Genomic DNA, 16479 nt, shown 5'->3' on the forward strand with positions numbered 1-16479 from the left:
TCTGAAACCAGAAAATGCTTTATTGGAAAGGTACAAAAAAACCAGTCACTGCAGCTAAATTTACAGCAATAAATTACGTTGTGGCTGTCAAGAGAAAATAATGGACACATACACAGGGCTATTCGCCTTACAAACAGGAATCCACATTGCTTGGTATATCAATAATTTATTTTATAATAAAAAAGCAGCACAAAAATAAATATTGAAATGAAATTACTGAGTAACCACAGAGGATAGAATGAGCTGGTGATAAAAAACAACTTTAAACAGAAGACTTCTATCATTAAAAAAATGAAAGCAAGTATCCACCATCTACAGAAACACCCCAGCAGACTGAAATACAGACGAAGGAAAACAAATCCACATTACAAAAGTTTTTTGTTTTTGTTTTGTTTTTAAATAAAAACAATCATGACAATGAAGTTTAAATGATTTGAGAGAGAAAAAAAATGCCTTCTCCTCCTCCCCGGGTTTGAGTTGTCCAGTAGCCTGAACGCTCCTACGGCATGACGCCCAGCCCTGCCGCGGCTCGCCTCTACACCAGCTCGCCCCCCAGCACCTCCTCCCCTCCCCAGCCATCCCCGGAGGTGTGGTGTCACCCAGGCCTCTACGATGGCACTTTACAGCCTCCTTGGGCAGATGAAAGAGCTGGGCAAGAGCAGAGACGTTGACTTGCTTCAAAGGGATCTGGAGCTGCCCTAGAGGGAAAGGTTCCCCACTCCCAGCAGAGAGCACAGCAAATGTGCCTGAAAGGACAGAGACGCCCCTCCTGTTGCTGCCTCGTGGTGCCCAGGGACATGTTTTGGGCCCCTTCCAGCTTCCCACCTGGCCTGTGGTTCCCGCGTCACACTGAGGATGGGGAGCAACCAAGAAATGCCAGGCCCAGGGGAGAGTATTCCGACGCTCAAATTCAGAGCCCCTGCTCCCGCGCGGGGGCAGGGGGACAAATTAAGAGGGGCAGAGATGGGAGTCCCGGCATCCAAACTACTGCAGCAAAGAGACAAGCGAGAGGTACTGCCGCAGAGGAGTGCCATGAGCCGAACTAGCGCTCCTTACCGGGGCTGCCTTTGTGGTTCTGCAGGCAGTAACCGGTTCCCCACGTGGTGCTTGCCCTGGGTGTCAGACTTGCAAGTGCAGGACGGAGAGAAAAAAACAAAACAAAACAAAAAAACAAACAGAAAAAACTGAACCCCAGAGGAATGCAATGCGACAACCCCAAGCTGGAGGGCCCTCCAGTCCGGAGGGTGGAGGAGCTGGGTCTCCAAATGTGGTCAACAGCTTTCGGGTCATTCCTCCCTCCACATTACCTTGCAATTCTGATCCCTCTGTGGAAGTTTAGCCAGGACATTTCATTCCCCTCCAGGTCACCACCCAGGGAGCCCTGGACTGGCAATTTCTTTTAATAAAGATTTACAGTATCAAACTTGGAAAAAAAATTATTTTTTTACGAAAAATCTGTACGATAAAATGTATATAATTATATATTTATATATATATTTCTCTCTCTTTAAATATTTCCACGTGGTCCTTATGGATATCCAATATGGATTACCTACCATGGCTATGGTATCAACAGCTTTAACAACACCCAGGCCTCTTGTTCTTTACCGAGTGACCAGAGATTTAAGTGCCTACTAGCACAAAACTAGCAATCACTTGGACAAGCCTTTGGCACCCTTCCAAGAACTGGAAAAAGAAACACTTGGCCACAAGGGAAGTGCCACATAAAGATATGTTTCTCAACTCATTCCAACAGCAAGAAGACCCCATGGAACAAAGTTCAACCTCCATCCCCCTCTGAGCAACTGATCCGAGTTCCCTGGCAGGAACTGGGGACAGTCAGAGGGGTGTTCCTATCTAGCCAGGAATATTATGGAGCTCTGGAGCTGTTTTAAAAACTGGAAGCATTTGGGCATTTTCAAGTCAACTGGCCTTTTTCTTTAAAGTTTTCATTTAAAGCCCCAACAGTGCCAGGAGTCTCCATTTTGCCTGTTTTTGGAGGCACCTGTAAGGTCTGGGAAAGTTTCCAATGTTTGTGAGTTGGAGAACATGAGAGGACCAGGAAATGACAGTAACATCTTTCTCTTCCTCAGCTTCTGCTGTGGGAGTCAATAACTGGTATGATACACAGGACATCAATCTGCCTGTTAGGAGATAGGGAGGGAGTGGAGGAGAAATGAGGTAACGCTAAGTGTCATCCAAACTCTACACGTTGGAAAAATCACTTGAAGGAAACTCCCTGCTCCCCTCCATAATACATGGATCTGGCAGGAGCAACAAGCCTTCAGGAAGCATTTCATTTGCACCCTTTCTGGCTCAGTAAGGTCACGAATGTAGATGTTGAGGACTGAACAAGAACCAAGTCTGAGGTTTCTCTTTTCATTAACCTATTTCACAAAGGACCCTCTTGGGAAATCCTGACACTCCAATGACAAGGTGAAGAGAGAAGAAAGAGGAAAAAAAATAAAAAAAGAAAAGGCTGACAACTTCTTCCAAAGACAAATAGGGCTTCACTTAAATTTAAACTTAATGCCATTCAAGACAAGACAAAGCCTTGAACAACATGTTATACTGCATTTTGGATGCCGGTTTACTGTCCTTTAAAACATTAGAACTTGATTATTCTCTTTCAGTCCAGAACACTCATGAATTTTGTTTTCTATTCTAGAGCCCAAATCCTCCAAGTTCTTCTCCTCACCTTAAACTTCAGCAATCTCACTCTCTTCTCACCTGTGTGACAACAGGCATCGTCCATTCTACAAGTCTCTGACCTGTCCTGCAAAACTCACAATCCCTTTTCTTTCCTAGTTCAAAAAGAAAACAAAGCAAAACAAAAACACACAAACACCAACATAGCTATTTTTACAGTGACCTGGAAACATTCGTCTTTTCAGTGCTGTTATAGAACAGCAGAATCTCTCCTTTTGGCTTCCCACTTCCTGCCCATTGCTGAGCCAGAAATCCCTCTTTTAAACCACTGCTCAGAGCCATATGCACGACTTCTCGATCCCAATTTTACCATCCCCTATACACACTGATTTTCATCCTGCCCTCTGTGCATCTCTTGGGATAATTCACAGCTTCCCAAGAGAAAGCGTCAAGTTTCAGGGTCACATTCACACAGGTTGTCTGAACACTGAGGGTTGTACACTGTACTCTTTGGATCCCAACTTCAGTGCCTGACACACTACAGAGAGGAAAAACTCTTACAACTCCCATCCAGCCACCCCATAGCCCCTCTCTGGTCATCAAAGACTGGTGAGCCAGGCTCTCCAGCTGGGATAGTCATTGCTTACCTACCAATGCTTTTGTCAAAGAGGAGGCTCTACAACTTCTCTCTTCCTGTCTTTATGCTATTGCCCTCTAGTTACACTTCAGTGCTTTAAAAACATCTTTCTAAAATACTCTGTATAAACCCCTTATCATAGTGCTGATCCCAGCAGAACACTCCTACCTTCTTGCAGTCAGTTCTGCCTCCTTCTAATAATACTTCCAGCATTTTTCCTCCTTGTCTCTCCTACTCCTCCCCACCACACAGCTCTTCACAGCATTTACTGTGCCTCCTTCCCTTAAGCTTCAGGGAATCCATAAAAAAAGCTGCTACTTCAAGACTGCGGATCATTCGGAAGAAATAAACTGCATAAATATACCCAATTCACAGGCACACCTTAGGGAAGGAGCTATCAGGGAACTTGGTGTGGAATAAAGGAGGCTGCAACGTAGCTTTCATAGGCCACACAGGTAATGGGGCATATTAAAATATGTAAAATATATATTTTTCCATATTTTAACAGCATGGATTGAAAACAAAAGGTTATTCCTAATGGGTGTGGTCAGACCTAAGCATTAGTCTCCATCATCCTCCCACTCCCATCCATTCATGGCAGGATGAAATCCACTCCCAAAAGCCTATTTCTCTGCCCTTGTAATAGCAGATGGAAGCAGGGAGGGGAGAGGAGCTCTTTCTTACAGGGAGTAGGATGCCACTAAAGGAAACTCTTTTCCATACATTCATCTCACATGATGATTTCTACGGTCCATCTGTTTCCTGGCTCTTGAGCATCATTCATGAAGACTCCGGAGGCTTCTCAGGTATCTTCTCCCAGCTGGAAAGCTGCCCACAGCCTAGAAGGGGTTGGGGAGGCAGGGGAAGGAGGAAGCAGATCTTGCTATTTGTACTGCATACAGAGCTCAAATCCTGGACACGAGAGGTTGATGGAGCCACTGAGTCCAGAGAGAAGCAGCCAGTTAAGTTCCCTTTGTAGATTATTTTTTCTTTTTTTTTTTCTTTTTTTCCTTTTTTTTCTTTTTTGCACTTTTGGAAGAGAACTGTTAAAATGCCAATTCTTGACGTGACCAAGGACTCTGGAACAATGCATAAGAGCCTTTTCCCCTCCCCTCTGAAAGGCTGCTAGTTCCCCCACCGAGGGCACTAGGATGCTGCTGAAAACGGCACAGAACTGGATGAGATTTCGGCTGATTTCACAATGGTGATGACACTGGTGGTGGCAACTTTGGTCGGGGTAATAGGCCCTCGCGCCACAGTACGAGCAAAGGTCTGGAGTGCTTCGTACTTGGAGCGCAAGGCGTCCAGCTCTAGCTTCATGCTGCTGTTTTCTCTGGCCAGCTTCTCCACCTCTTGCTGCAACTCAACCCGCTGCCTCTCTAACTCCTCCTTCTGAGTCACACGCTTGATGCGGCAGCTGGCAGCGTAGCCCCTGTTCTTCAGCGTGCGTCTCCGCTGCTTCAGACGGATGACTTCCTCTTTGGTGAGACCCCTCAGGTGCTGGTTCAGCTCCCGTACGGACATTGACACGAGTTCATCATCACTCAGCACTGGGGCATTCTCGCCTGACTCCTCCTTTACCTGCAAATACCAACAGCACAGGGGTAGCAGCAACCCTACATGAATGGCTATTCTGGACAAAGGAGACAGGCCACGCCTCAGCAACATAACCCCCTACCTAGAAAAGGGCCCCCAAAGCACTTTACAGACCACATGCTCCACTAAAGCACAGTGAGAACATGGTAGAGATCAGAGCACTGTATCTCCTGGCTTTGAGTAACCCTCTAAGTCAGGAAAAGCAGTCAGCCTTACGCATCCAGTGTGAACTGACAGACAGATGAAACAGTACTTTTATCTCCTTCAAAATCTTAAAGTGGACTGAAGTGCTCTGTGTGTCCTGTGTCAGGACACGGAATTTATACTGAATCCGAAAAATGACACCTTTTCTCAGCACCATGCTGGGACACCTCACATGCTCATTATATTCTGGGACACCCTGACGCTCTCAAAAACAGAACAGCCACTTGCACGCAGGGTTTAATTAAGCATCTGGTGGCTTTTCATTGAAGATGCTCACCCAAGCACTGACCAAAACCAACCCTGCTTGGCTATAGGACCACAGCCTGATTTGCTTTTCTGGAGCAAAGTCCAGAGAAGTTGCATGAGAGAGACACCAAGGGATTGTGCCTTTTTCTTATGGGTATTTGCTGCCACAATTATTTTCAGAACCTTTAAGACTACTTTTTTTTTTTTTTTTTTTTTTGGTCTCTTCACAGATTGCAGGATACCTGGAATGAAAAGCCAAGACACCAGGAAGAAACCGCAACAAAGACTGAACAAAGCGTGCAGGGACAGCCACAAAGCAGGTGTGTCCCAGATGTTTACTGTCTCATGCACCTGTGAGAAAGCAGCTTAAAACTTCCTTGCCCCAGTTCATCTCAATTCTGAGAGCAGAAGTAATGCATTCTCATGCCTGGTTTCAGGATGCTGCTAACACCTAGTATAGCCAAAAGTCTCTTGGGTAACAACTGGGATACTCTAGCCTTCATGCAATCCCAGAGTCTCCAGACTTCTGTCTAGATATCACCAGTATTCCTCTATCCTGTCTTTTCAAGAACTTTCCTGTAAATAGTAGGAAATTATATTGGCACCCATTTGCAAGAGTCTCTCCGAAGAAGAAAAGAATACACATATATTCTTATATGACAGTCTTCACATGGAGTATGGTTCTTTGACATCTTCCCCTGCCACCCACCATCACCCACTTGGTCTTTCTCCCTACCTTTAATGCCTTGTTCGGTTTGGGATTAGTCGTCATAACCTGAGCACAGTCTTCTGGACAAAACTGCTCAGAAATTGCAACTGAAAAACAAAACAAGATTTTCAGGTTATAGTAATTGCAGGGATAACACTAGGAAAAAAGACACCAACAAACCATCCAAAGCCCCAACTCTAAAACAGCATTGAAAGAAATAATACCACACAGCTGTTTAAAATCCTGGGGAGGATTCAGAGATTAGTTCACCCTTTGCAGATAGGAGAAATTTGCATTGACAACAAGTGCCTTGCTTTTTAATGCTAAATACCTAATAATTTGCTTTTAAGTACATCAAGACCAAGCAAGGAAGACAGGGCTCGGAAGGGGGAAAGGATACCTGCTCCTGTCTGTAAACAACAGTTATGCTAATAACTACATACTGCCTTGCAATATGCCACCTCTTCTCAAGAGAAGAGCAGAGTTTGGCCTCCCAGGCCCAATCACTTGTTCACCTCCCTCTGGAGGAATCCCAGACACACAGAATGGCCTATTAGGGACTGAATTAAGAGCTACCTCTGCTCATAAAAGGCACTGAAAAGCCACAAGACAACAACTCCCTTCATTCTTATTTTGATTATTATTAACCTAGCTTAAAATTGAATCAGCAACCCACAAATAAGCTGCCTGGTTTGTAACCTGCTTTCAGAACCATCCCCACCCAAAAGAGACGCTACTAGAAAACCCAAACAGCAGAAACGAAAGCCCCCAGAAAACAAAGCGAGGCAGGCATTTGCCTCTCCCAACACACCAAGGCTGTTGCTTCACAATCCTCTCAGCTCCAGGCTGTGAGCGCTGACCTGTCTGATATTTGTCGTGACGTGGAAGCATGTCCACCGACAGAGACTGTCCTCTGTTGAGACGCTGCCCTTCACTCTCACCTTAGCTGGTGACTACACCCCTTCGACCAGCATTTTGGAGAAAATCTACCTGCCTGGACCTCCATCCGAAACCTTCACCCCACAGAAGCGCCACGGACGAGCCTAGCAGCACCGCTGTCTGTCAGGTACCTACCACGAGAGAGGTGACTGCAGCTGTGCCACCATCACAGCCTCTGCTTATCGCTCCCCCAGCATCTCAGCAGCCCCGCAGAGAGGGCGCAAGGCGCTGGCTCCCACACCGCGCCGGTGCCCCGGACGCACAGCCGTGGCGGCTTCGAGGACTGCACACCCAGCGGCACCGCAGAGCGCGCAGCCTGTCTGGCGGGAGTCCTCTCCCCCCACCCCACCCCAAACCCTCCCCATTCCCACGTCTGCATCGTGTCACACATTCTAATCATTCATGAAAAATCCAGCCAAAGCATCCCAAGCATGATTCCCTTCTGATAGTTGCCATGGTGACCTTGGGAAAGTAGCCAACCCTGAGACAGTCACCATGGAAACAGAGAAGCCCAAAAGCAATAATGACTTCAGGTCATGTCTGTGCAAAGACATCACGAGGTCGTCAGAGAGTAAACAAACTCATTCATATCTGCAAACAAGGGGTGGAGGGACTTGGGGGGGGGGGCAAAGGTGGGGTATGGGAACAAAAGAGAGCCATGTGGATAAAGGTGCTGGCTCAGCTTGTGTTGCTCTCGCTTCAATTTTATCAGTCAAGACACCTCATTGTCATATGACTTGCAGAAAAATCAAGATAAAGACCAGAGGGGAAAAAAAACAATTCCCGTAAATGCAAAGCTAAAAGATACTATCCTAGATATTAGGGTGTGTATTTAGGCGCCTCCTCTATTTTTAAGTCTGAGATAGCACAGCTTTCCATGTCTGCCAGAGAAGGGACAAGGACAGCCGCACAGCGCACAAGCCAAGATGCTTTGTGATGAATGGACCACTTACAGCAACTGGTGTGCACTGCGTTTTCTAGAGCATCACAGAGTCCTTCCCTCCCCTCCTCCGGTATCAAACCCCACCCTGGGCACGCTTCCAGCAGCCCTTGCCTCCACCACGGCAGCAGAAGCAGGCTCGGCGGAGGGAAGGAAAGCACCCTTAGCAAAACCCAGTGCCTCGCTGTTAGCGCAGCCCCCACCTGCCCATGAAAGCGTCCTCAGTTACCGAGGGAAGAGGCCGCGTCCGACCTCTGGCTGCTGCAAAACTGCATATTTTGCACTGGAGCCGATGGCAGGCAGCAACACTCTCCTGTGAGCGTACACACACACAGGCGCCTTTTCAGATCTCAGCGCTGCCCTTTCACCGTCCTCCTCTCCACTGCTTCCCCTTCACGCTTGGTATTCACCGCCCGCCCCTACCTCCAGGCCAGAGGCACACACATACGCACTAGCACGAAGGAGGAAGGAAAAGCTCCTCGTCTTGGCCAAACGGTCCCAGCGAGTTAAGGAGAGCAGAGCGCTGCCAGTGCGTAAAGGAAACGGCCTGCAGCCCCCTCCCTACACACGCACAGAGCCGCGGGCCTTGCAGGCAGTTGGTGCCATAGTTATGCAGTGAGTCACCAGCTGTTTACAGAGTTTGAGAGCTCACATTCCCACAGCATCAGAAACTCTTCCTTCCCTCGGCATCCCCCCTCCCTCACGGCCCCCATCCCTACAAGGAAAGGGGCACACTACAGTCCCACTGGCGGCACTTCGCGCAGTTAAACCGGAAAAGGAAAGTCAAAAAGGAGGGGGAGGCCGACGACAGACCGGTCACACCCACCGATTACACAAAAAGCCTTTTGATCCTCACCCAATGTGTCTTCAAAGCACTTTCTACACCAGCCGATGGAAAAACTGAACAGGCCGCTTGGCTGCGCAGAGGTGGAAAGAAATGTAAAATATTGTGGAAAACAAGTGCCGAGGGTTGAGATTCCCTCCGGTGGGGGTCACTGTCTGGGCTCGCCTGCCACCCAAAGCAACGCCGCTGCGGCGTTAATAAGCTGCTCCAACTCCACGTGATGAATCCACTTCTGGTCACCTGTTGCTCTGTGTCGCCAAAGCAACATCTCCTTACACTGCACATTCCTCCGCGGACAACACAGACTCCTTCACGTTTGGTACCCGAAACAACGGGGGTCTTGTGCTTTACGTATGGCTTTCCTTGCATACTGAAGCACTCTAAACAGACCGGCTTCCCTCTAAAATGTGTTGGGATCAATCCTATTTCATTGGGGCGAGATGCCAGAGCCCTTCCTAGCGCAGACACGAGGAAGGAATTCAAGCCACCATCGGTAATTATGATGCCAGGCCATCTTCAAAGCAAGTGGGACAGGGGCCGCCCCCATTAAGGTCAGAATTTGGTAGTACAAGTAGAAACACTCCAATAGACTCAAGTTCTTCACTCAAACATGAATGAGTGATAAAGCAAGGCTTACCTCTGCACTAGGTGAATCCGCAAGTGTGGTCTGAGCTAAACTTGAAACTGATACACCATCACTTGCAATCCTCACTGACAATCCTGCATGGCCTTGGGCAAGTTACTTAAAATCTGACTCCCTCTCCCACCTGTACAATCCTTTCTGTCAGTACTATTTTGGACTATTCAGTTACCAGCTAGAAGTAAATATAATTGGCATGGCACTTCCCACAGATAGAAGGCAAAACTCCATGATAAAACAGTAAATAAAACTGCAAACTTGTCATATTCAGCGATGCCCCCTAAACATTCTGCACAAGGGTCTGCTGGGACTCTAACTCTGATTTGATTACTAGAACCCTTTTAGTCTTTACCCTATTTCTGCCCTTCTTTTCTTAATTGCATTTGCTGCATCATGTCTAAAATTAGGAGCTAAGCTTTTTGGAACAAGGACTGCATTACATCTTTATTCTGTAAGCAGTATGACACACTTAGGATGCTACATAAATAAAGCAGCTAGTAGTAATATACCAACCGTAAGGGGCAAAGGCTTTCACAGTTCAGCTCCATGCTTGTACTTAAAGCAAATGTTTTGACTGTAGGTTACACAAAGAGCCCTTGTAATTCTACAATAAAGTTATCCACCGACAGTCTTGCCAACGCCCTCGTCCTCTCCGAGAGGACTCTCAAGTAACTCACAGCATCTTCCTAAAAAACTGGTATTCTCAGGCTGACGCCTTGTCTGATGGTCTCAACTCTGTCCATCTGACCATCCCCAGTTCCTCTGCTTTGAAAGGGAAGACCAAAGAAAACCTGACCAGTGCTCTGAGGTAGGACAGAGCTTTCTATGTAAAATTTGCAATTAAGAAAAAAGAAAACAGACCAGAATGACTTTCTACATTACAGGGCTCTCAGAGCACATTATACATTAAGGAATTACTATAAAGTCATTGCTAACACCCAAAAACTGTGGATGAACTCCAATTTTAAAATCCATTCTATATTGAAAGACAAGCCTGGCCAGAACATAGGTATCTGGCAGACACCCCTACCAGTATCGAGCTTCCATCCTCAGACAAGTACAGCAAACTGAAAACATGCAACTCTCACCTTGAGCCAGGCCAGCAACGACTTCTAAAAGGTAAAAACAGAGCATTCGGTTTAAGCAGTGAGAGGATCTCAGCCATCAAGTCTTAACTCAGCACAGCCATTTATGCAGGGAATACTCTACTCAGACATTCCAAAACGCAGTATATAATTCCCCAGCAGCTGTGTTAGTAAGTTGCCTAAATTTCTAGTTTATCCACAAGTTATTCCCAACTCCTGAACGCTAGCCAAATAAATATGCTTACCAAGGATAACATCAGATCTGACAGGTGAAGGGAACTACAGATGCTTAAATCTTGATGTCTGTGCCTCCGTCCCTCGGAGGCATGACACGGATTTCCAACACATTGCAGCATGGCATGCAGAGCACCATCCCTTCCCCATCATTTAAAGACCATTTTCCTGCTCTAACAATCTTCACACATCCCAAAAGAGAGACTGACGCTTGTCATTCATTTGTAATTTGTAATAAGAGAGGGGAGGGACAGGCTGATGGTGTGAATCAGAGAGTAGAAGCATATGCAAGGCAATATATTAGACACGAACAGAGAGAAGACACAGAGGAGGGGGTGAGTCACTGTTTACTGTTCTAGAGGAGCTACACACAGCCCTCGCCCAGCTGGCCAGCTTTCCATTTCCCTTATGGATCGGAACCAGCATCCAGCAGCAAAGAACAGACTCAGGAACCTTCAGACCGAATTTGAGAGCTGCCAGGACACAGCTCTCTGAGGCGCTCTCTGGGGAAGCCTGGACAGAGATCAGACAGTCTTCAGTGGTTTGGTAAACAACCTAGTCAGATGCTGCAGAGAGCCTGTGGTTAGAGCGCAGAGGATACAGGAGGGTACGCTCGTGTGTCACATCAGAAACCCTGGACTTCTGGGGAGGTGGTGGCTGAAGGGGAAAGGCATGCTAAAGACAGTTCTGACATAGCCGGGGCACAGCATACAGCACTTCTTTCATTATACACTTATAAAACACGGTGACAGAGCTACATCAGAATTAGATGTCAGCATCACTAGCCTAGGGATGCATTCTCCCTCAAAAAGGGAGGCCGAGCCACAGAGCAACCAATAACCCTCAGATCTAGAGAGAGGACGGGGATCAGGCTTCCTGACTTCACCGGTCCTGATCCCACGTGCCAGCCATTAAGTCAGATATCGTCCCTGATTGCTAATAATGGAACATAACAGCACTGCTATTCAGGGTCCTGTAATATTGCAAAGCAGTGGGATTTGCTATGCAATCTGTCCCTCCACTTCAGAGCTTAGCAGCAGGGTAATTGCTTTCTTTGCCGCCTCCCTCCTCCCCCCACCCCTCCCTTCTAGTCTTTACAGTCACCCAGTGCTGCATTGCTTTGTGCTTGCTTCATGCTTGGAAGACTCTGCCCGAGTTTGAAGATAGCCTGAAACAATAGCTCAGACAGAAGTGGAAACTGCCTGTTCATCCCAACAGGGTGCTGAGCCTGAAACTTCCTGATAATTGAAAGTGCTAGCGCTGCTCAAGTGTTTCACAGCTGGATGTTTACAAAAATGATCAGCGAGTGAGCTTATCCCACAAACCCTAACTGCCGCGGGGGCCAGCACTCCCAGCTGTCCTTTCTTCGGTTCCCAAACATCGAACACAGCTAGAGATTTTCAATACCAAATTCTGCAGTGCATTCCACACCGTTAATCATTTTTCAACGTTGATGGAAATAAGAGTGCATCGAGCTGCTTGTATTTTTATTCTTTCAGAAGGCACACCGTCATTCTAAACTCCCTGCTGCAACAGATTGCCAAGACAGGCAAAGGCACACAAATGAGATAAAACATGACAAAGCATGCTGTCCTTGATAGACAAGCAAAAAAAGCTAGCGAATATCTGCCCCTGGTTTAGAAATACTTTCAAAGCAGGGTATGAGCTTGCCCTAATACAGCCAAGAACATTTAACACAGTAAGGCTCAAGTGCAAAGCCTTGACAAGTCGAGAGCCTGCAAAGACTGGTAGGATGTCCTGCTAATGAAAGCCACCACGTGCCCCAACCTTGCAGCAATCTCCTCATTAATAACATCTCCCAAATCGTCGTCCAGCACCTCTTGCAGGTACAAAGAGAGTTAATTCTCCTGATGCTGGGTCCTGCCAGTGCTGCGCGCTGCCATTGGACAACAATAGTGTCCATCACTTTTAGGAAGTGACTGCACGAGGAAGATTTCTGCATTACAGTGTATACACGGAAGAAGAGAGAAAGAGCAGCCGAACGAGCACCGGTTTCACCAGTGTGAAAATAACAAGGTAAATTAATTTGCTACTAAGCCATGACAGTACTACACTGGAACGCGCTGGCCAGGCTGGCGCGCTGGGTTACGCTTCCCTACAGATGAGGCTCACGGGGACTCAAAACACAACAAAAGGCGTGCAACTTTCCATCTTGTAGACAAGAGCATTTTCTTCCTAACAGCTCTGCCTCTCTTTCCAGCCCCAGTTTGGCTTTAGGACCAAGCTAGGAAAGGTGGGGACGGCTAGGTGAAAATGAAAACAGAGGCCTTTCTATTTTCTGTGACATAACTTTGCCCAAAGGGGGTTTGTTCCTAATTTGAGATCTCATGGCCTGCTTTTAGCAGAACCGGTAAAATAGATCCCCTCCTCCACAGAGCAGCACACGAGGGAGGGGGGCAGACTCACAGCAGCCTTGGCAGGAGGAGGAGGAGGAGGAAGGAGGCCTGTCTCAAATTGACTGTAAAACACTTTTGGAGTTGAGATCTCAGTTCCCCTCGCTTGCGGCCTGGACATTTCTCTATCTTATGCCACCTTCTTCCTTGTCTTCGCAAGGAGTTCAGAACAGGGTTTCCCCACCCCCATTTCTGACTAAAAATCCAAACTGATCTGTATCCACCAGACAGTCACGTGGCCGTGGTGCCAGCAGAGCCGATTCGGAGAATGTCACGGTCCCCTTTCCTCCCACAGGCGTGGTCTCCGGGCGGCTGGAGATTACCCTTTTTTTCAGCATTTTCACGCTGCAGAAAGAGCCCTCACCAGAGGCTCTGAGATCGGCCAGAGGGCCACGCGCACCTCTCTCCCAACCAGAGGAGAAGTTGTGCCGCTGGGAGATAAGCGCTCCCTCCCCGGCAGGGCCCTTATTCTTGTCCCCAGTAGATGGGCTGAGGGTAAGAGACGGAGCCTGCATTTCCCACCGCAGCACCACGCGCTGCTGTTCGCGCCCGATAACCGCTGGTCAGTGCCCAACCGCGCTTCGCGCCGGGGCCCAGAGCTGCTAACTAACACAAATAACCACACCTAGTTACCACATGCCGCTCCACACACCGAATCGCCTTCGGACCGACACCGACTGCTCCGTAGCTCCCGAGCTCCAGCAGTACTACAAAGGCAGCTATTTTTAGCACCCGAAGCGCACAGCGTCACAACAGGTTTCCTCAAATGTATTTTAAGAACCATTCAAAGCCCGACGCAGGCTGCGTGTTAATCTTTCACAAAAACACCAAAGCCTCATCGGGATGCAAATTCAGCATCCCCTGCCGGGGCAGCCGGCAACTTCTGGCAACTTTCGGGCAGAGGGCTGCGGGCACGGGCACGGCCGCGGGGGGCCATGCCTCCTCCTCCGCCGGGCCACGCGGGGCCGGGAGGGTCCCGTGGGCAGCGCCACGCGGGAGCGGGCGATTGAGCAACGTCCGCCGCGCTCCGGGCTCCCACACGCCCAGACGCCGCGGCGAAGGTGCGACCGCCTGCCACGGCCGCCAACAGCGGCGGCGACTCCCGCGAGCCCCCCCGGCCGGAGCCCCCGCCGCAGCCAACGCCCCCTCCCGCCCCGCCGCCCCGGGCTCGGGGCTGCCCCGCCGCCGGGGCCCGGCCGCCTCACCCCACCCCAGCCCACCGCGGCCACGTGCGCGCGGGGCGGGCGGCGCGGCCCGGGGCGAGGGGCGGCGGCACCACGTGCCCGGCGCGATGGTGACTCAGCACTTTTACCTCAGCCGCGCCGCCGCCCGCCGCCCGGCCGGGCCGGGCCGGGCCAGACCGGACAGAACCGGACCCAACCGGACCAGGCCGGCCCGAGCCCGCCGGCGGCGGCAGAGCGGGGCCCCGCGCGGCGCGACACGGCGCCGCCCCACCCCGCCGCCCGCGCCGCGCCCAGGCGGCTCCTTACCTGGGTGCCGGCGGGAGCGCGCGCGCGCGCCCGGGGGAGGGGGCGGCGGCGGCGGGGGGCGGCGGCGGGGGGCAGCGGCGGCGGCGGCGGCGGGGGCGCTCCTCGGCCTCCCTCCCTCCCTGCGAGCGAGTCCCGCGGACAACAACAAGCGCGGGGCGGCCCCCCTCCCCCCCGCCGCGCCGCCGACCAACCAGCGCCCCCGCCGCTTCCGGCATGGCGCGTCACGCCGCGCGTCACCCCCCCGGCCCCGCCCCGCCGCCGGCGCGTCAGCGCGGGCCACGCCCACGCGGTTCATTCATGGGGAAGGGCGCGGGGAGGGCGGGGCGCTGCGGGTCACGTGGCCGCCCTGGCGCTCCCCTCTCGCCGTGTGCAGCGCCGAGCACCGCGCGGCGGGTCCGTGCTGCCACCGCGCCGGGCTGCGGTCCCCTCGGGGCGGGGGGCTGGCCCGCCCGCAGCCCGGGGGTTCCCGCGGTGCTGTACCTCCCCGCTCTTTTTTGTGCCCCTCGCAGCGCGTTGCTGCGGCCCACAAAAGCAGCGGGCGCGGGTCCTGTCGCCGTGTTATCTGTAAGCTCGCCAAGGGAGAAGGAGGCCTGGCCGCTCTCCCGAGCCTGCCGGTCCCGGCCGCCGCGAGCGGCCCTGGTTAGAGGCGGGCGAGGCGCAGCACTGGGAGGGGAAGCCGTGAGATTTTGCACGTCGCGGTGCGGTGGGTTTGCAGCTGCGACGTGCCAGGGTGGCCACGTGGGCCGGTCAGGTGGCCGCGGTCACGATACCTTCCCCTTTTTCCAAGCCCCACACTTTTCCAAGTCAGGGAACGCGCCTTAGAAATCATGAGGTTCTCTGTGATAATTGCAGGCTATTTTGGTTCCCTGTCTCGATTACAAGTGTGGTCGCTGTTGGCAAGATTTTCTGTTGTCCCTGAGCTGCGCAAGCAGCTTCCACCCAGGGCAGCACCGGGGTCCCAGAGCCGCCCGTACGCCGAGGCAGGAGCTGAGATGCTCCAGATATTTGCTGTGTGCAAATACGATTTTGAGAATGGCTGTAACAGCGCCACAATCTCGATGGGACATTTGGTGTTTTAGACACCAGCAGCATCCAGGAATGATGAAGATGCACTCGGCTGAAATAACACAGTCTTTTGACCAAATCACGCAAAGAACTGCCTCTATCAAACCCGGACTTTGCCTTTTCCTGCATTGGGGTTCATAACCATGTTCGAGCTTACGCGTCTGCCCGGGCCCGGCGCTCTCCGGGCCGCACGGCCCGAGGGCCGAGCACCTTCCTTCAGCGGCTTTAGGGGCTGGAGCAGGTACGTGGAGTGAGACGCCGCGGCGCGAGGAGGCTGCTGACGGAGCTTCCCTCGGCGGGAGGAAAATCTCCGGCGGGTGCAAAGCCGGCGGGACCAGCTCCCACGGCCCTCGCCGCCCGGTCGGAGGGAACCGTGCCGGGTCTCACCGAGCCCCTTGCGGCCAGCCGCTTCCCGAGGCAGCCGCCGGCCCTGCCGTGCCCACTCGGCCCCTTGCAGAGCGGGGATTTGGGGAGGCGCACCTCGCCCTCATTAAGAAACCCAATATTTGGAGCTCAGCTAATTACATGGGCGAAAGCTCCCAGATTACAGAGGTGAAGCTGCCGCCCGGGGGTGACTGCAACCCTGTTGGCCTTCACACCTCCAAAATTTGCAGACTCTGCTTAAAAAGCTGCCCTGGGATGGGGCGTGCAGCGTGCCGCGGGGGCCGAGGGCAGGTTTCCATCACCCCTGCGGTCCCCGCTGGCGCCTCGGAGGTTCGGCTCCAGTGCGGCTGGCGGCTCGAGGAGCCATCGCGGGGGTGGGAGGCCCCGAGGGTCCCTGGCGCTG

General features: G+C 51.3%; 2 protein-coding genes across 7 annotated transcripts in view; one reads left to right on the forward strand and one right to left on the reverse strand.

Annotated features, from left to right (window-relative positions):
- Positions 1 to 14762, reverse strand: MAFK (MAF bZIP transcription factor K). Of its 5 annotated transcripts, none has more exons than XM_064520191.1 (3): positions 14628 to 14762; positions 6069 to 6148; positions 1 to 4867 (listed from the first exon to the last, which is right to left on the reverse strand). In XM_064520191.1, the coding sequence occupies exons 2-3, from the start codon at positions 6102 to 6104 to the stop codon at positions 4433 to 4435; spliced, it is 471 nt and encodes a 156-aa protein (XP_064376261.1). In that variant the 5' UTR covers positions 6105 to 6148; positions 14628 to 14762; the 3' UTR covers positions 1 to 4432. The 5 variants fall into 5 exon arrangements, with proteins under 5 accessions (XP_064376261.1, XP_064376264.1, XP_064376263.1 ...); XM_064520194.1 differs by lacking the exon at positions 14628 to 14762 and adding an exon at positions 14450 to 14560; XM_064520193.1 differs by lacking the exon at positions 14628 to 14762 and adding an exon at positions 8373 to 8720.
- Positions 12656 to 16479, forward strand: part of LOC112992850 (lysosomal alpha-glucosidase-like) — a 16643-nt gene continuing 12819 nt past the window's right edge. The window contains exon 1 of one of the 2 annotated variants that reach the window (XM_026116127.2): positions 12656 to 12760. Coding sequence is in view for 1 of the 2 variants with exons in the window: in XM_064520185.1 (XP_064376255.1) it covers positions 15836 to 15933 (98 nt within the window). In the remaining variant the exon portion in view is untranslated. Of the gene's footprint in view, positions 12761 to 15813; positions 15934 to 16479 lie in introns of those variants that run through there. The other variant, XM_064520185.1, reaches the window with a different exon arrangement.

Source organism: Dromaius novaehollandiae, chromosome 14 (genome assembly GCF_036370855.1).
Source record: "Dromaius novaehollandiae isolate bDroNov1 chromosome 14, bDroNov1.hap1, whole genome shotgun sequence".
NCBI lineage: Eukaryota > Metazoa > Chordata > Aves > Casuariiformes > Dromaiidae > Dromaius > Dromaius novaehollandiae.